At 40.4% G+C, this 19813-nt stretch overlaps 1 protein-coding gene across 1 annotated transcript in view; it reads left to right on the top strand.

Annotated features, from left to right (window-relative positions):
• The window catches only part of REV3L (REV3 like, DNA directed polymerase zeta catalytic subunit), a 59822-nt gene extending 40328 nt beyond the window's left edge, over positions 1 to 19494 (top strand). Inside the window, exons 19-32 of the mRNA XM_081856645.1 lie at positions 241 to 356; positions 2933 to 3051; positions 4477 to 4595; positions 6202 to 6343; positions 6864 to 7108; positions 7776 to 7884; positions 8735 to 8941; positions 10978 to 11087; positions 12486 to 12600; positions 14169 to 14306; positions 14480 to 14670; positions 16042 to 16288; positions 17306 to 17515; positions 18470 to 19494. Coding sequence (XP_081712771.1) covers positions 241 to 356; positions 2933 to 3051; positions 4477 to 4595; positions 6202 to 6343; positions 6864 to 7108; positions 7776 to 7884; positions 8735 to 8941; positions 10978 to 11087; positions 12486 to 12600; positions 14169 to 14306; positions 14480 to 14670; positions 16042 to 16288; positions 17306 to 17515; positions 18470 to 18610 — 2209 coding nt within the window. The 3' untranslated portion in view covers positions 18611 to 19494. The remainder of the gene's footprint in view (positions 1 to 240; positions 357 to 2932; positions 3052 to 4476; positions 4596 to 6201; positions 6344 to 6863; positions 7109 to 7775; positions 7885 to 8734; positions 8942 to 10977; positions 11088 to 12485; positions 12601 to 14168; positions 14307 to 14479; positions 14671 to 16041; positions 16289 to 17305; positions 17516 to 18469) is intronic.
• The last annotated feature ends 319 nt before the right edge of the window (positions 19495 to 19813 follow it).

Below are 19813 nucleotides of genomic sequence, written 5' to 3'. Positions count from 1 at the left end.
ACTAGAACAACAATGTCCTCTAAGCAGTTTACAACAAAATATAAAACATCCATTAAAAATACCTGTAAAAGCAAACATTAAAAACAAACGACATAAGATGGTAAAATAGAAAAAAATGAGTAATTTTTAAAAGCATAACTTTTAGTTAACGTGAAATGCTAAAATTACATGTCTGAGTAGGTTTGCTGAAACAAAAAAGAGCACATGGTTCTATGAAGAAAATGTATGTTCTCTTTTTAGGTATGATCCAGATATTTTGCTGGGCTATGAAGTTCAGATGCATTCCTGGGGATACCTCTTGCAGAGAGCTGCTGCTCTAGGTGTTGATTTATGCCAAATGGTCTCACGTGTTCCAGGTGTGTTTATGATTCTAAGGTTCCTAATTCTAAAGTTATTAATAATTGTGAGAAGCCGTGGTTTTATTCTACTATTATTCCGGGTATAAAGCCATTAGTACCAATTTTTTTGTATATAAGATGAGGTGTTTTGCTATAAAAAAAATAGTAAAAAATTGGTGGTCGTCTTTTACACAGAACATGGGCATCTGGGGGAATTTTTAAAATATTTAAAATATTTAAGCATATGTTTGGCTTGGGCGGGCTGAGGCGGTCCCTCCTGCTGCTTTCCCCCCTGACTTCCACCGGTTCTTCCTTGGCATCCTGCTTGGGAGCCTGCTTCCGCAGTCGCTGCCTTTGCTTCTGCACCACAGTGCACTGCATGCACCTCATGCTGGAAACTTTGAGGGCAATTGCCCCCAAAAAGATCAACAACATGCCACCATCAATCATCCAGATTTTCACTTCTATTTTAGGGTTTCATTTTTCTTAATTTGGGGTTCAAAAAAATAGGGGTCATCTTATACATGGGGGCATCTTATACATGGAAAAATATGGTGTTACTGTTCCAATTTTAGTGTTTTTCACTGTCTCTCACTAGGAAACTTGACTACATGCATTCTGTTCAATCAGCTAGCAAGGATCCTTCTTTCAGTTTTCTGTATTAGAGTAGTGGTTGTTTATCTTTTGTTTGAAGAGAAGGAAGCAGAAATAGATGAAGCAGCTAGCCAAGGGAGAAGCATTTGAGTACCTGAGTCACTGCAATGAACAGTGGGAGAGCCATATCCTGTGTAAAGTGTCCACAGGATAAGAACCTGAGGAAGAGTGACTAAATATAAACCAGTTTGCGTAATGGAAACCATATAGAACTGTGGTCTTCTTCACACACTACTTTAAACCTAGGGTGTGGAACTGAAACCGACCAATGGGTTGGAGTTATACTTTACCTGCCCACCTATCAATCACCTGATGTCCCAGTGACATCAGGCAATCCATTTTCCTTTGATCACACAATTTGAATTAAGAAAGAATGGGTAAAGGCACACTTTGCAGGCTCCAATGGTTAGCTGGTTGTTGGTAGTCACAAAGCCCTATGTCTTTGCAAGCATCAGCATGATAATCAGGGCTTGCAAAGGCACAGGGCTTTGCTGGAACAGCTGATCTTCAGTACCTTCAAACCCCACTTTCAGCAGGGAGCTGCAACTTTATCCCTCCCCCCCCCCCGCCCCGACATCATATATGAGGTGTAGACAGGTGGCTTTGTCTTGTAGAAGGTGGCTTCACAGGCCAAATGGGTAATTCTGATGGGCCTAACTAGGCCCATGTGAGGGTTCCCCCTCACTACTTAAAATCATAGTTAAGCTTAGTTGTAATTTAAAGGGTACAGTGTGCTGGTGCACATGGCTAAAATCACAGGCACTTTGCTCTTTTCCTGCTGCTGATAGCTAAGCCATGGTCTGGGTTAGTTTTACATCATCATCATTTAATTTATTATTTATAACCCCGCCCATCTGTCGGCTCATGGTTTGTTCCCTCCAAACAAACAAACCTAGCGCTGGAGGGAGTAGCATTTAGCTTGTGGTTTCTTTGGGGGGAGAGAGAAGCCCAGGTTCATCCGTAACATTAAACCAAACCATGGCTTTGCTCTTGGCAACATAGCAGTGGGAATGAGGAAGAAGTAAAGTGCCCACAATTTCAGCCCATAGCCCCAGCTTTCACTTAACTATGGTTAAGGTTAGCTATGGTTTGAAGTGACATGCAAACCATGAGTAGTGCAGTGGATGCTGCTTCTGTACAATTTATATGAGTGATGAAACCTTGGAATATGATAAAAAGTAAGTACTTTATTTTTCCACATATAAGACGACCTTTTTTGAATTTTTTGTGATAAATTGAGGCTCGTCTTATACACGGGTTAATATGCTAAGTAAGCAAGGGCTGGTGCTACAGCGGTGACAGGGAAATGTCGGAGAGGAGACTGCTTACCCGCTCTTCCTGGCTTAGGAAGAGTATCTGGTGAGTGCCAGTATGCGGTGTATTGCGGCACCAGTCCCGTCAGCCCGAGCAGGGGATCGTCGAAAAGCTGCTCAACAGCTCAGCGAACTTACAAAAGAAGCTAAACAACTGTTGAGGGCTCCCAAAAATAGGGGTCGTCTTATACATGGGGTCATGTTATACACAGAAAAATATGGTAAGTTGTAAGGGCAAAGATTTTAAAAACACAAAATAATGAACATTTCTGGTTCTTCTAGTGCATGGATTACGGATATGCCTTACAGATGCTACAGGTGACTTTAACATGTGTGAACAGAAATTGGGAGAGTCTGCAAACCCGATTCCATTATAAAATCAGACCTGCATTCCTAAGTAGAATAAAAAGAAAACCCACAACAAACCACAAAGATTTTCATATTTGCTGTAACATACTATCTAGTGGCAGTATTTTGGCCTTTTTTGTGTTATTCTTGCCAGAAAGATTGACCACCACTGCTCTAGTTTGTAGGTTCAGAAGATGACTTTTCCTTCTGATAAATATTTCATTGTATTTGTACTAAACTTGATTTGAGTTGCTGAAATATTCTCTTTTAATGATTTAGATGATAAAAAAGAAAACAGATTTACTTCAGATCAAGATGAATATGGGTCTGATACAATGAGTGAAATAAACATTGTTGGAAGGGTTATGCTGAATATCTGGAGAATTATGAGAAATGAGGTAAACTTTGGCAAAATCACAAAAAACCTACTTTGAAATAAATGCCATATTTTCAATAAAAAACCATTTTCTTATCTTGGAGTTTGCAAATTTGTATCTCTTTCTTCCCATATGCTTGTTATCAGTACAGGAAATATGAAATCCATGGAAATGTAGTTATAATCATAATCTTCCATTATTTTGCTGAGCTGATGCTTTACTCTACAGCATATTCCACTCACATAACCTATTCTCTGTTCAAGGGCCACCTTGCATTTCAGCACTGGCTGCCTACTAGTTTAATTCCTTGGTTATTACACTTGCTGATATTATTAATTATACTACTGGTAACAACTGTGTTGACAAATCAAAGAGTCCTATGACACCTGAAAGGCTAACAAATGAATTGTGGTGTATGTTCTCAGGGGCCAGAGCCATTATCATCAGATACAGAAAGGAGCATCTGATAAAACGAACTCTGGTCTTTGATGGTTTATGCCACGATTGACATGGCATAGGTCTCTTTGTTTTTGCTGCAAACTAATGTGATTTCTTCTGGATTATGTAATGAAAAAGCATGGCCATAAGACATTTCTAATTCTTGGTGAAAAACCAGTTGTTTCCCCCCTTAGTCCCTCTAATTGTCTACTTTATGGGTGTTTGAACTTCCCTTTGCTATTCAGGTGATGATCTGTGCTCCCCCCCCCCCCCCCGCTGCAGGCTGAGCCCCATCAGCAGTGGTTGCACCTGTTGGCTTCCTGGGGGCATATCATGGTATGAACCAGAGGGGAAACCCTCCCTTCCCTTCTGGTCCATTCCTGGGTTATGAAAAGTTGGCCTGACCTGGGCCTCAACAGTGCTGTCAACTTCCATTCTTGTCTTATAGCACACTTCACCTTACAATTGATTAAGTTGCTGGTTAATTTTACTCATAGTCACAACTGGCTTAGCAATTACAAAGGTATTGCCTTCCCCACAGCAATGTTCTTCAATGGTGATTCAATTACATTGCCCTGTAGTTTCATCACAACTGTGTGGCAGACCTTGAAGACAATCAAATACATAGCAGGGGCTGCCTCCCCATTGCAGGACCCTCATAATGGATCTTGGGGTCACTTCAGAGCCAAACCCAGCTCACGGGCTAGCAAGCCTGCAACACACCCAGGGTGGTTGCAGTGATAGCTCATAGTACCAGTCTACACAGAGGTGGGCCTGAGCTTGCCTTCTATCCATTGATGGATCCATTGAAGTATTTGAGCTGAGTGGTTGTCTTGAACCTGAATCCTTGTTCTGTGCTATGCCATGGGAAACTCTGTGTAAGCTATAACCAGTAAAAGTTGTGAGCATTTTTAAACATACCCTGTAATTCTTACTCTTCCACTCCACCTTACCAGGACAAATTATGTGATTATTGTATGTGATCATACAAGTCTTCTCTTATTTTAGGTGACTCTAACTAACTATACTTTTGAAAATGTGGGCTTTCATATACTTCATCAGCGCTTTCCACTGTTTACCTCTCGCGTTCTGTCTGATTGGTTTGACAACAAGACAGACATCTATCGGTAAGTACCAGTTCTTATGAGTATTTTAAAGTATGCTTCCTGAATCAAAGTCTGATCTGTTGTATATAAAGTTTTCAAACCAAATGAAAACTTAATTAGCAAGGAAAAAATGAAACAAAGTTGGCTCCTGACAGAAGAATAACAAATGTGCTGCCATTCCGTAGTGCACAATTCAACTTTCTACTCATATCATTTGATCAGTTAAGGCAGCACTGACCAATGTGGTGCCTTCCAGTTGATTTAGGACTACAGTTCCCATCAACCCCAACCATCATAGCCTATGGTCATAGATGACAGCAGTTGTAGCCCAACGTACTCTGGAGGCCATCGCGTTGGCTACCTTTGACTTAGTCAAGTTTGCATACCACTCCTGCATGACCAGGTACCACTGGAGGTGGATCAAGTGGCTACTTCAACAGACTCAGTGAAAATGTGGTGCTCATGTGCAAAGTACTGACATTATCAAAGATATACTGTATATTGCTGAATATCAGACATAAGTAGTTATGTAACATGGTTGCTGATCACAGGAGTGGCAATTGTGCTGTAAAGGTAGCATGTTAACTAGACTTTACCATTGTTGTATATCTCAAGTGTAACAGAACTTCATGGTGCAGTTTTCCTTCCAGTTTATTCAAGCAATAAATAACAAATTGCTACCCCTTAATAGCTAGGATAGGGACGCGGGTGGCGCTGTGGGTAAAACCTCAGTGTCTAGGACTTGCCGATCGTCAGGTCGGCGGTTCGAATCCCCGCGGCGGGGTGCACTCCCATTGCTCGGTCCCAGCGCCTGCCAACCTAGCAGTTCGAAAGCACCCCCGGGTGCAAGTAGATAAATAGGGACTGCTTACTAGCGAGAAGGTAAACGGCGTTTCCGTGTGCTGCGCTGGCTCGCCAGATGCAGCTTGTCATGCTGGCTACGTGACCCGGAAGTGTCTTCGGACAGCGCTGGCCTCCAGCCTCTTAAGCGAGATGGGCGCGCAACCCCAGAGTCGGACATGACTGGCCCGTACGGGCAGGGGTACCTTTACCTTTACCTTTAATAGCTAGGATAGCTGAATTCATGCACCAGTGATAAGAATGACCTTGAAATTATTGAAGCTAAGAAAAAACAATCTAACTGAGAAAAAAGTAGTCATGCTACTTTAGAAGTGACTTAGTGCATTGTTTTCATAATGCATCAAATTAATAATGAGTGGCATAGTAAGTCACTCCACTTCTAATTTTAAGGTATAAAATCTATGTCACCTTATGTCAAAGCTCTGAATTGCCCTTCCCAGCAGTTTCATTTATATATTAAGTAACATAGAGGACAAGGCCGTGGTGTGGAACAGTAGTCCCCCAGCACCACATTCTGGATATGTTGCAACAGAAAGAACAAAAAATAAACCAAGGAACAACCCATTCAGGTGGTCCAGAAGGATACTATGGATTATTACTGGACTTAACCTTAACCTTATGTTAAAAGCCTCCAAGAGAACTAATAGGGCTGCACATCAATTTATTAGAGCTGCAAACTGTTGATTACTGCCTTGAAAGTTTTTTTTTTCTAGAGCATCCTTTAAGACTTTTAAGATTTTTGTACATTTATTATTTGATTTTAAAGCTGGAAAATGATTGATTACTACACAAGCCGTGTCCGTGGAAATCTCCAGCTGTTAGAACAAGTGGACTTAATTGGCAGAACAAGTGAAATGGCAAGGCTTTTTGGAATTCAGTTCTTGCATGTATTAACAAGAGGATCGCAGGTAAGCTGTCCTTAATATTTTTGAGAAGTTGTTGGGACCTCAGAATTTTTCTCACATGTTTTGAACCTTGGAAGTTTTCACAAACAAGGGGTCATTTCTAAAAGACATTAAAAATCCAATTGCCACTAGCCTTGCTGCTTATTAGGAAAATAATATTAAATGTATAGCCATACTAGATCAGTATTTTTATTTGCAAATATAAGAAAGAGAAAAGAGGATGAAAACATTGCCAGTAAGAATACTCCATCAATTATAATTTAAACATACAGGTCAATATAAGCAGTTTCTGTGCTCCAGTGGGTATCTAAACAAGACTGGCAGTTAACAAGGCATACATTTGAATATAGAAAAGAAGTGAAATCTTCTGTGAAGTAGTAGACAGTGGGTGTAATGTCTTTTAACCACCATAAAGGCTCACGAAGTCCACTTACATTGTCCGTTAGTCCCCACACCACAGGAATATATTTTAAGAATACATGAACATTCAAAAGTATCAGTAATTAATGTTTTTCTTTTGTAGTACCGTGTGGAGTCAATGATGTTACGTATTGCCAAACCAATGAATTACATTGCTGTTACACCAAGTGTCCAGCAACGAGCTCAAATGAGAGCACCTCAGTGTATTCCTTTAATAATGGAGCCAGAATCCCGTTTCTACAGTAATGCTGTCCTTGTACTAGATTTTCAATCTTTATATCCATCTATTGTGATAGCATACAACTACTGTTATTCCACATGCTTGGGACATATTGAGAACTTGGGAAAGTAAGTATTAAATATTTAAAATCTAGATGCATTTTCTCTGCTACTTAATAAGTACTTGAAAGATCAAATGGAATACATTTAGCCCACCACTTCTCAAACCATGCAACCAGGAAGTTGTTTTTCTTGTAAAAAAAGTTGTCATCTGGGATTTTTGTAATTCTATTAATCTACTTCTTGGCTGCAGAGACAGAACTTGTGAACAGCATTTTTGAAATATACAATTTTAGAAGTGCATCAAAACAAGTGTGTAACTCTGACTGCATGTGTGTGGGTGGATTCAGTCTCCCATACATGCATACCAAGGAATACGTAGATGAAATATGGGAGGAAAAGGTGTGTTTCAAAAATATATATTGCAGATGATACAAGGATTCAGTGGGGTGGATGCTGGAAGGTGGGCACACTCCAATATGATTATCTCTAAGGAAATATTTTGTTAATATTGATCTTTAAATTGTAAGTTATTTGCTGATAAGAACATAGGAGAGCTTGCTGGATTACAAAAAGAAGGCTAGAGCATGAGAGAGACTAAGAGATACAAATCTGATGTAAAATTAAAACAGGTACTGTATTTATGCTGCCATAGCACTAAATAGTGTGTAGCATGGAATAGCAGTTAGTCTGTGATGTTACTTGAGGGTTCAGTACACTTTGTCTTATCTTCCAGATACGATGAATTTAAGTTTGGCTGCACTTCTCTGAGAGTATCTCCTGATTTGCTATATCAACTTCGTCATGACATCACAGTGTCACCCAGTGGAATTGCTTTTGTTAAGGTAATGTTTTATTCTTCTTGTTGACATTTTATGTTTAACTTGTTATTTCTACTTGCATCTTGCTTTCCGGAAGAAAAAAGACACTGAAGCATGAAATGTAAATATGTTAAGCATATTTATAAACACAGTATCTACAGTAGGAATGGGGAACCAGCCAGCAAGGCCATTTCACCAAAGCCATGCTCGCCTGTCAATCAGCTGACATCACTCCAATGTACACATATCAGGTGATGGGTGAGATGGCAGGGTTCCATTCTGCTTTAGGTATGCTCCTCCTCCCCGCACAGTTCTGCGTGCACAACCAAAGCAGGATTTAACCCATACTTGTTAGCTGATGCAGGGAGTTTAAATCCTGCTCAGTTTGGCTGTTTCTGGGAACAGGCACCTGCAGGTTAAGCAGCAGGATTTAACCCACTATTCAGCTGATGAGCAGAGAGTTTGATACTGTTTGGTGCTTGCTTTGTCAGCACACATTCCCTGCTGTGAACACCACCCCACAGATCAACTTTGACAAGTGGGTGGGACTGGCCACCTACCAGTCACTTGATCAGATGATTGACAGATGGGTGGCTCTGACTCAGCTGTCAAAGTTGTTGCATGAAAGTGGGGGCAGACAAAGCTCTGACCCACTGGGGGTGGGGGGGAGAACTCATACTCCATCTTAACTCCCAGAGGGAAAAATTACCTGGTTACCAGTAGTGTAAAAATTATCTGATAAGCTGCATTACAAACATTTGACCCAACAGTGGTCTACTGTAAACCACCCTAAAATAAACAGTATTAACAGTTGCTGCTAAACATATATTTTTATTATTAAATGTTAATTTTTAATGGTGTTGTTTTTGTGCAGCCTTCAGTAAGAAAGGGTATATTGCCAAAAATGTTAGAAGAAATTCTGAAGACTAGAATCATGGTGAAGCAATCAATGAAAGCTTATAAAAATGACAAAGCCATCACTCGAATGCTTGAAGCACGTCAGCTTGGCCTTAAGCTCATAGCAAATGTCACATTTGGTTATACTTCTGCTAATTTTTCTGGAAGGATGCCATGTGTAGAGGTAAGTGATGAAAGTAAAGTGTAAAGATATTTCAGAGACAAGAAAACAACAACAATAATAATAATTTATTATTTATACCCCGCCCATCTGGCTGAGTTTCCCCAGCCACTATGGGCGGCTTCCAATTGAGTGTTAAAAACAATACAGCATTAAATATTAAAAACTTCCCTAAACAGGGCTGCCTTCAGATGTCTTTTAAGAAGAAGATAGCTGCTTATTTCCTTCACATCTGAAGGGAGGGCGTTCCCCAGGGCGGGCGCCACTTCCAAGAAGGCCCTCTGTCTGGTTCCCTGTAACCTCACTTCTCGCAATGAGGGAACTGCCACAAGGCCCTCGGTGCTGGATCTCAGTGTCCGGGCTGAATGATGGGGGTGGAGACGCTCCTTCAGGTATACAGGACCAAGGCCGTTTAGGGCTTTAAAGGTCCACCACCAACACTTTGAATTGTGCTCAGAAACTTACTGGGAGCCAATGCTCCCATTCTTCTTTGCTATAATAATACCTACATTAAGGCAAAAGCTGATTCTTAACCTCATTTCTCTGATTGTAAAATAGGAACAATGACTTCAGAGGGTCCTGAGGAGGACATGCAATTAAAGATTTATAAACACCTTAGGTTGGATCCAGAGTTACACAAGCATAAGACCACTCATGCCACAAGGCTTTCCTGCTGCTCCTCTCTTGTGCCCACTTGAAAACTACTCTGGAAGACTGAGGAGACTGTCCTGCACAATGTGAAAAGGCAGGCTGGGAGCAGGCAATATTGGTAGAAATTGGACAAGGGAACATTGCTCCCATGCAGCTCCTGGGCCTAAGCCCTTGAAATATCTATACAGTGGTGCCTCGCAAGACGAACGCCTCACAAAACGAAAAACTCGCAAGACGAAAGAGTTTTCCGTTTTTGAGTCGTTCCGCAAGACGAATTTCCCTATGGGCTTGCTTCGCAAGAAGAAAGCCCATAGGGAAATCTCCGGGGACCTCTTTTAAATGCTGGCGGTGGGGAGCAAAGCCTTTCGCCCCCCTCCGGCCTTCAGAAGAGGTCCAGGAAGGCCGGCGGGGGCCGAAAGGCTTTGCTCCCCACCGCCAGCATTTTAAAAGCGGTCCGGGATAGCAGGGAAGCGCGCTGCACTTTCCCGCTATCCCGGACCGCTTTTAAAATGCTGGCCGTCGGGAGCAAAGACTTTCGCCCACCGCCGGCCTTCAGAAGAGGTCCTGGACCTCTTCTGAAGGCCGGCGGGGGGCAAAAGTCTTTGCTCCGGCCTGACTGTCTTCCCGGGATAGCAGAGAAGCGCAACGCGTTTCTCCGCTATCCCGGACAGCTTTTGAAGGCAGGCGGGGGGGAGCAAAGACCTTCGCCCACCGCCTGCCTTCAGAAGATCTCCGCTGTCCTGGGGGCTTTTAAAATGCTGGGGGTCGGCAGCGAAGCCCTCCTGTCCCCAGAGCTTGCGGGGCGGGAGGTGGGGAGAAGGGCTTTTCTTCCCACCGCCAGCCTTCAGAACAGCCTTCTGAAGGCCGGCGGTGGGAAGAAAAGCCCTTGTCCCCCCCCCCAGCCTTCAGAAGAGGTCGGGGGACAGACTGTCCCCGGACCTGGTCTGAAGGCGGTTTCCATAGGAACGCATTGATTGATTTTCAATGCATTCCTATGGGAAACCATGCTTCGCAAGACGAAAAACTCGCAAGAAGAAAAAACTTGCGGAACGAATTAATTTCGTCTTGCGAGGCACCACTGTATGCATGCTTACTAATAACTTGCAGTTGCTATTTCCTCTTGATGAATGCATCAATCCACAGAGCTATTTGGACACAGTCAAGAGTGTTTGACTTTTCTTATTTTTAAAGTTATCACGCACATGCCTTCCGCAAACTTCAGCACAAATTGCTTTTGAAACTTTTGTCTTATGGAGAAGAAGTGGGCTGCTGTTAATCAAAAAGATCAAACTTTCTACAGGGTTTATAGAATGAGTTACAGAACAATGATATATGCATGATCTGTCCACAAGAAAGATTTTATCAAGGTTTGTCTTTATATTTTGCAGATTGGTGATAGCATTGTGCACAAAGCCCGAGAAACCTTGGAACGAGCAATAAAATTGGTGAACGAAACAAAAAAATGGGGAGCACGGGTTGTATATGGAGACACAGACAGGTAATTAAAACTATTCTTTTGTTTGGGAGACTTTCCAACCAGTAATATGTCATTGACTGCCTTTCCTTCCCTTACCAGAAATTAGTAGATTTGTAATATGCAACCTTTAAACCAGAGTAGAAATTTAATATGCAAAATAGGTATGCTAGCTGGAAGAAACATTTGTTTTCTCAGCAACAAAATTATATATTTTGAATGCAAGGAAAATGTGTTTTTCCTGCAGAAGAAGTGAGGAAAGAAAGCCTGAACAACAGCAATTGTAAGTTTATTTCTTGCACACACTTTTTTAAATTACATTTTTATACCGTCCTTCATCCAAGGACCACAGAGCGGTTTACAATATGAATACACAAAAATATATAACATAATAACAAACAAAAATAATATCCCAAACACAGTTTAAAAGGCCATAATTATTTAATTAGCTGATGACCTTGGAGAAGAGGAATGTTTTTGCCTGGTGCCTAAAGATAGGTAACGAAGGCACCAGGCAAGCCTCCCTGGAGAGAACAGTTCATAAACAGGGAGCCACTACAGAAAAGATCTGTTTGTGTTGTCACCCTCTGGACGTCTCATGGTGGAAGCAGATGAAGAAGAGTTTCAGATGATGATTGTAGAGTCTAGGTCTGCTCAGATGGGGAAAGGCGGTCCTTGAGGTATTGTAGTCCTGAGTTGTTTAAGGCTTTATAAGCCAAAACCAGCACTTTGAGTTGGGCCCAGAAACTAATTGGCAGCCAATGCAGCCAGGCCAGGATTGGCGTTACATGCTCTTTTCCTGGTGAGCAACCTGGCCGCTGAATTCTGCACCAGCTGAAGTTTTTGAACCGTCTTTAAAGTTAGTCCCACATATAACGTGACTAAGATGACTTCTGTTCTACTAGGATTAAGTTTCATTTCACCATCCCACATCCACTCCATTACAAACTTCAGATATATCTCTTCTGTGTATTTATCTTGGATTTTTATGTTGTGAACTGCCCTGAGATCTATGGATGAAGAGCACTATACCATTTTAATAAATAACAAATATCAATTGCTTACCTGTTCATTTTCTGGTTTTAGTCACAAGGAGAGAGAAAAAAGTTGCCATACTTTTGGAATATTTTTAGAGTGGGAAAGCTAAATACAGTGGCACCTCTGGATACAAACAGGATCCGTTCCAAATCCCCATTCGCATCCTGAAGTGAACGTAACACGCAGGTTGCGATACGCCGCTTCCGCGTATGCGTGTGACGTCATTTTGACCGTCTGCGTATGCATGAGCGGCGAAACCCGGAAGTAACGCATTCCGTTACTTCTGGATCGCCGCAGAGCACAACCCGAAAGTGCTCGACCTGAAGCATATTTAACCCGAGGTATGACTGTAGTCATTTCTTGATTTCCCTTATCTTATTTCAGCATGTTTGTACTACTGAAAGGAGCTACCAAGGAACAGTCTTTTAAGATTGGCCAGGAAATTGCTGAAGCTGTAACAGCTACCAACCCCAAACCAGTAAAACTGAAGTTTGAAAAGGTAAGAGAAATCTGAGTGTTGCCTGACTGCAACATTTAACAGGCCACCTTTCCAGAAAGTGACATAATGAGCAAGTTAAGAAATAGATATTTGAAACAGTGTTAAGAGGAGAAGGAATCTGGATGGGAAAGCAAACCTGGGAAGAGCTGCTAGCTTACCACTTAAAGAAACAAAACCAAAAAAAACAAAGACTGCCTATAAAAATGCACCTACGCCAAGCAGGATTGAACTTTCCATGCATCAGTGCATGCACAACAGTCCTGCTTTCTGCAGGAAAGCCAAACTACATCTTTGCCTGCCCCACACAAAGGGGGCACACATGAACATAAAAATACAGTGAGTGTGCGCACACTCCCCCTACAAATGAATGCAATTTTGCACAGAAATTGCACTGAACTTAACATGCTTTGACTGAGGCTTTTCCACTATTGCTCTTCATTGATTCACTGCCACCAACCTCATTGACACGTGGAGAAAGGCTGGTGTCCTTAGTGACCTTCATCACACAGCTGTTCTGCTTTACTGCAGGACATCAAACCCAGAACAAAAATCTCCCATTTTCCTCTCCAGAAGGGATTTGTGAGAGGGTACTAATATTAGAGTCCAGCTCTGGGGTTTCTTGGAACCTGCCCAAAAAGTCAGTAATGCAGGCGAGATGGCAGTGTCATGGAATAGGTGGTTTAAAACTGCAAGGAAAGATCATACTTCCCTCAATTGGATTTAAATGCCTATTTTACAATCCATCACTTTCTTTTGTTGTCAAACTGATTTTCCTTCTCTGTCTTTTCCTTCTGCTACACTTCCCTTTGTCGTCTTTATCCCTGACGGCAAGGCCCGTCTTTCTCCTTTTCTATTGTTGTAAGTAGGGAGAAAATATTTTGTCAGAAAAACTTGACAAAATAATAAAACAAATAAAATTGCATGGTAAATGGTTTTTGAACTCCACAGTACCCAAGGGGTCAGAGAATGTTCTGCATTACACTTCTGTCCATGTCTGGTGGTATTATGAATACATTTGCAGTTCTGCCTAGCACAGTGATCAGGTTGATTGAATCATAACATAACTTAAGATGTCTGTACATTAATTGAATAAGGACAAAGATGTACATTTAGAGATTAACAAACATCCAGCCTAATTTTTTCCCAATTTAGGAATAATGAAACATTTTTCAAATTCAGAAATCAATCTGCTCTAAATGTACCTAATATGCTTGAAAATATTTTATGGTTAACAGAAACTCTTTCAGTGCATCCAAGTGTTTACATGTACACAAGGAGGGCTTTCATATCCTCCCTTCTAGCCCCTAGTCCACACACAAAAAGAGCTCTTCAAATGGCTGTTTTTGAAGCTTCTCTGAGTTGAGAAAGCCTGTCATGCATGCACAAATTTATCATCTCATCCTCTCGCTTAGGGCCTAAAATAGAGTATGTTGCTTAGTAATGTAGATATATAGTTTATGGGTGACTTGGGTATAATTATGAGCAGTAAAGAAGAAAAGCGTTCAGTCCAGAAGTTTGCCTGCATTTCTCTTATATCTAGACTTGCAGAGTTTTTCTTTGCATTGCAGGTCTATTTGCCATGTATTTTGCAAACCAAGAAGAGGTATGTTGGTTACATGTATGAATCACTGGAACAGAAGGATCCAGTATTTGATGCAAAAGGCATAGAAACTGTTAGAAGAGATTCTTGCCCTGCTGTTTCCAAGGTAAAGTGACACAGGCATTTTATTGTGTTCAGAAGTTCTTTTTAGTACAGTATCAGTTCTACATATTGGGGGGAACTCCAAAAGTGAAAGTTGAGGGATTCAGAATGGGAATGTTTAAAATGCCTTCGGTGTTTCAAATGACTATAAAATCTTTTTTAATACACTTTTTTCAGATGCTTGAGTGTTCTATCAAGTTGCTGTTTGAAACACGTGATATAAGTCATATCAAGCAGTATGTGCAAAATCAGTGCATGAAATTATTAGAAGGGAAAGCCAGCATGCAAGACTTCATATTTGCAAAGGAGTACAGAGGAAGTTCTACATACAGACCTGGAGCCTGTGTACCAGCTCTAGAAATCACAAGGTAATACAGATATATAATGAATGGCACTGTGAGATCATTTTAGTTTATATTAAATCATTCTTGTTATGGGAGTTCAAAGATGCGTTAAATATCTACTACAGAAATTTATGCTTCTAAGAATATCAGGATTTTATTACATTAAAATATAAAATATGGATCAGTGGGAGCTCCTTAGCTGTAGTCCCTGCATTGAAGCGGTTTGGACTAGATGGCCCTTGGAGTCACTTCCAATGGGACAGTTCTGTAGATAGATATATTTTCCATCAGCCAGGTCCTAAATACATTCACAGCTTGTTCTGCACTCCTCCTTCAGAGGGAAAAGTGTGAATAGTGGTTCTGTCAAAGGCTCCAGACTTTTGGCAGAAGTATGGGGCCTCATAGCGCTCAACTTTGAAGGGGGGACTAAGAGCCCCAAAGTAGTAGATGATTGTGGGCAGAAGCAAGAAGAGGGGTGCTAAGCGAGGAACACACACACACAGGTGCGGGGGTCCTGTTTGTGAGACTGGAGGGTTTCCTCAAAGAATGAGAAGTGCTTCTGGCTGACCCATCCTCCCATATAACGAAATACAGTGGTACCTCGCAAGACGAAATTAATTCGTTCTGCTAGTTTTTTTGTCTTGCGATTTTTTTGTCTTGCGAAGCACGGATTTTGGAAAAGCTTCAAAAATCACCAAAGTCTTCAAAAACCTCAAAAAAGGCTACCACGCTGCGTGCTATGAGTTGCTCCTCGAAGTCAAGTCACAACTGCACCCCCTGAATGCACGGTTTTAAGAAAAAGGAAACAAACTTGCAAGACAAAGGAAACAAACTTGCAAGACGTTTTCGTCTTGCGAAGCAAGCCCATAGGGAAATTCGTCTTGCGAAGCAACTCAAAAAACGAAAAACTCTTTCGTCTTGCGAGTTTTTCGTCTTACGAGGTACCACTGTATAGCAAATACAGTATAGTGCAAATTTAGCACTTTTTGCAAACAGATTTTTTTTTCTGGAAGCAAATAACATGAAAATGAGCCCCAAACCTCTTCTGTTTCTGGAAGTGGCTTTTATGTCATGTGAAAGCACAAATACAAAGCGGAAATTAATAGTCGGGGAAATGTAGGGGGAAATGAATAAACCACTGTGAACACAGCCTCAGCCCTAAGGTGCAGTGGTGAGTATAAACATGTCCTTACTTTCTAGAATTATTTTGTGGTTGCATAAGGTGCTGTTTCATTTTCTCCTTTGTGTTTAATGCTGCTGTGCAAACTGGCAAGACTGATAGGAAAGTTGTAAGAATATATGGAGATTATTAATAGGAGTTGAAACAGGTACATAGATCTGTCTCTCTCATTTGTGGGCCATATATTTTGAGATTGATTTTATTTGTGCCAACAGGAGGATGCTTGCCTATGATCGGCGGTCTGAGCCACGAGTTGGTGAAAGGGTGCCCTATGTCATTGTGTATGGCGTGCCGGGGTTGCCTCTCATACAGTTGGTTAGGCGGCCGATTGAAGTTCTACAGGATCCAAACCTGCGTCTGAATGCCACTTACTACATCACCAAACAAATTCTTCCTCCGCTGGCTAGAATCTTATCACTTATTGGCATAGATGTTTTCAGCTGGTATCATGAATTACCAAGGGTAAGTTGGTGAAATAGTAAATCTGGATATAGCTACAGCTGGAATGGAGTTTTTATAGATAAGTACAGTGGTACCTCGGGTTAAGAACTTAATTCGTTCTGGAGGTCCGTTCTTAACCTGAAACTGTTCTTAACCTGAGCTACCACTTTAGCTAATGTGGCCTCCCGCTGCTGCTGCATGATTTCTGCTCTCATCCTGAAACAAAGTTTTTAACCCGAGGTACTATTTCTGGGTTAGCGGAATCTGTAACCTGAAGCATCTGTAACCCAAGGTACCACTGTAGTTTAAAACAGTTAGTACTTCTCCTGGTTACTGAATTGGCTCTCCAACTATCAGTGTTATTCAACCAAATGGAGAGGGTAGAGGGTATTCCTACCAATGTGAGCCCGTGGCTGCTGTGGGAGGGAAGGTCCAGTTACCTGATGAATCACTAACAGGTTTGGGGCAGGTTAACAAATAGATTTTCCTTCCAACCCCCTATCATTTGATGCAAGACTTACTAGGAAGAGGGTGTAGGAAAGACTACCCATAATAATAGCAATGCACAATAAAGAAAGAAGAAAGTAAATAAAGCAAAACACACACCTACAGGTTATGTATATGCAGACAAGGAGTTTGCTTGCTATAGACCCAAACCTCAGATTGTTCATACCTCTGGTTCCCACCTGGAATTAGTTGGCCAAATGGGAAAAAATGTATCTAAGGTGGATTTCCACAACACATTAATAGGGCTGGCTTTCATCCATCCTGATATGAACAACCTTGTGTGTGGGCAGCCTCTCAAGAACGGTTTCACAGCATGTGGAGCTGATCTCAAAATGGGTGTTCAGCTCCACCTAGTGGTAATAGGAAAAATCTCAGTTTTGAATGGACTTGTTGATATGTTTTGATACGTCTTTGGGAACATAGGATGCCAAGACCCAGTAATCTTTAATTTGAGAAGGTGTAAATTTGATCAACGTATGTTGGCAAAAATAGTTATTACTCATATGCATCAAATATTTTTAAACCCTGCAGATCCAGAAAGCTGCTACCACATCCCACAGCGAGCAGGAAAGCCGAAAAGGGACAATTTCCCAGTATTTCACCACTCTACACTGTCCTGTGTGTGATGAATTGACTCAGCATGGCATCTGCAGTAAATGTAGGAGCCAACCACAGCATGTGGTAGTGATTCTTAATCAAGAAATTCGAGAGCTGGAACGTAAACATGAACACCTAGCCAAGGTAGGGGAAATCATCTTTTATTTTGCTTCTAATAAACTTGAACCTAAAAGAAACTTTTCTGAGGTGGAGAAAACAGCACCTTTTTTTTTTAATAGTTAAGTATAACATGTTCCCTAATAAGCAAAATAACGAACTTTCACAAAAGGTATTCCAAAGGCATGAAAAAGTGCTATCAGACAAACTGGCAGGCTAATGAATGACCTTTTAATACAAAATTATGTTGAACTCCCCATCATAAAGATCTTCCTTTTATGTGACGGATTCTGTTTGTACAGAAATTAAATCTGACTGAATTTGGTTGTAAACAGGTTTATTAAGCCACTCTTTTATCAAAGGATCATTATCCAGTTTCCACTTTGAAACCGCTAGAATTTCTGCCATTAAATGTATATTCCCCACTGTTCTGTTAATTTCAATATATTATTTAATATTACCAAGAAGTACCAGGATTTAATGGAACTGTACTCTCATAAATATTTTCAGTGTATTTATGTCCAGTATACCTTAATCCCATATATATAGCCGAAACCAATCTTATCTGCAATGCAGCTTTTGCCATTTATAAATCTCTTAACTTGCCAGATGCATGATACTAAAATGTTGAGTCAGCTAGAATTTTTGTTAAAATATTCTCCATTATTTATGCTTAATTTTTTCCTTTGAGTGAATGTGAGCTCCCTCCTGCAATGCAGGAAAAGGCTGTTTTCCCATATGGGGATCCAACCTGTAGCGTGGGCATCGCTGCTGTGTTTTTATGGGGTTGGTTGGTTCTGGCCTTTCCGTCCCTTTCTCTCGAAAGCCCATTCATTTCCTACAACCCTCCTCACCTCCTCACATTGTTTTTAGTGTTGGTCCCATCTCACCTGTCTTCCTCCAAGTAAATGTTGTAGCCAAGATTATTATAATTCTTCTAGTTATGTGAATTTTACACTACTCCGTTTTATGTACCTCTAGATATGCAAGAATTGTACAGGCTGCTTGGAGCGACAGATACCTTGTGTTTCACTGAATTGTCCTGTACTTTACAAGGTCTCAAGAGTGAGCAGAGAATTATCCAAGGCACCGTATCTTCGCCAGCTACTTGATCAATTTTAGATTGCCTATAATAGCAGGATTGCAGGTGCTATTTTTTTTAATAATGTTTACCATTCTAAAACTATCATGCATGGTCCTTCAATTTCATCTTGTCTAGAATTTTCATTCATTGTTGACCTACTCTGAGAAATAATAAATGTTTGTCCTAAGTAAATTGAAAAACACTTGTTAATCTATTAACAACTGACTTTTTACAATGTCAATTTTCCTCATTCTTCTGCCTTTGTAACATACTGTTTTATAATGCAGATGTTGAAATAGCTGTGTTAACATCCTGTAAATCCATTTCAATATAAACACTTTTTCCCAATGGGCTTCTGAAGTACTGAAAATCTTTGGGGAAATGTCATTGTGTTTTATTGAATTGTCAGTATCAGGATGTTACTTATAGATATCTCATCCACTTTATAATTTTGACTGCAGAATATTTTGTAAATAGACTTTTTTACTTTTCAAACAACTGAGTAAAAATAATGTGCAATGAATTTTATACGGACAATTTTAAAATCAGTTGGAGTATTTCTCCTAAGTTTTGCTTGATTCCAAGTAGCTTTGTTGTTTTGACCAGACTGTGCAAACAGTAGCGTGTAGCATTTTTGAAACATTTTCTAAAAATCACTGTCTTGCTTTAGCTATTAATTGGGGCATTGTGAAGAACTGTGCAAAGACATTTTTGTTACAAACCTGTGGGACTGTTGCAATACTTTAAATAAGAAATTTTATTCCATTTTTGCTTTTGTATAGACATTTCTATTGCTTCTAAATATGCTTAATATTTCATGATGTACTGTACAGTTAAATCTTATTTGCCATCATCTTGAGAAAATGTGTATTTAGAATATTTGTATAACTATAAAATTAAAAGGAATTATGTGGTCAGTGCATTTTTTAATTGAAAATCATTTTGTTTTAAAAATTAATGGAAACCATAGTAAAATAAATGTATGTGCATTTTTAAACTTCAATGTAGCTGTAGTGCTTTTCTTTAACAATAATGGCCAATGAGTTCCAAAATGATTCCCTAAAAACTGAAGCTAGTGTTGAAACCATCATTTTTCTTGAGAAATCCACCTTTAGTCACAATCCCCCAAATAAGAAATTCTCATAGGATAAAGCAAGCTTTAAAGAAAAAGAATACTGTTAAATGACCTGTTGACACAATCGCTTACCTTACTAAATTTTTCATGGCTTTGTCTAATGTGT

This window comes from Podarcis erhardii (assembly GCF_964252035.2).
Source record: "Podarcis erhardii genome assembly, chromosome: 3".
NCBI classification, from domain to species: Eukaryota; Metazoa; Chordata; class Lepidosauria; order Squamata; family Lacertidae; genus Podarcis; species Podarcis erhardii.
Note: the sequence above shows the minus strand (reverse complement) of the source record. Positions and strands in the feature narration are given on the sequence as shown.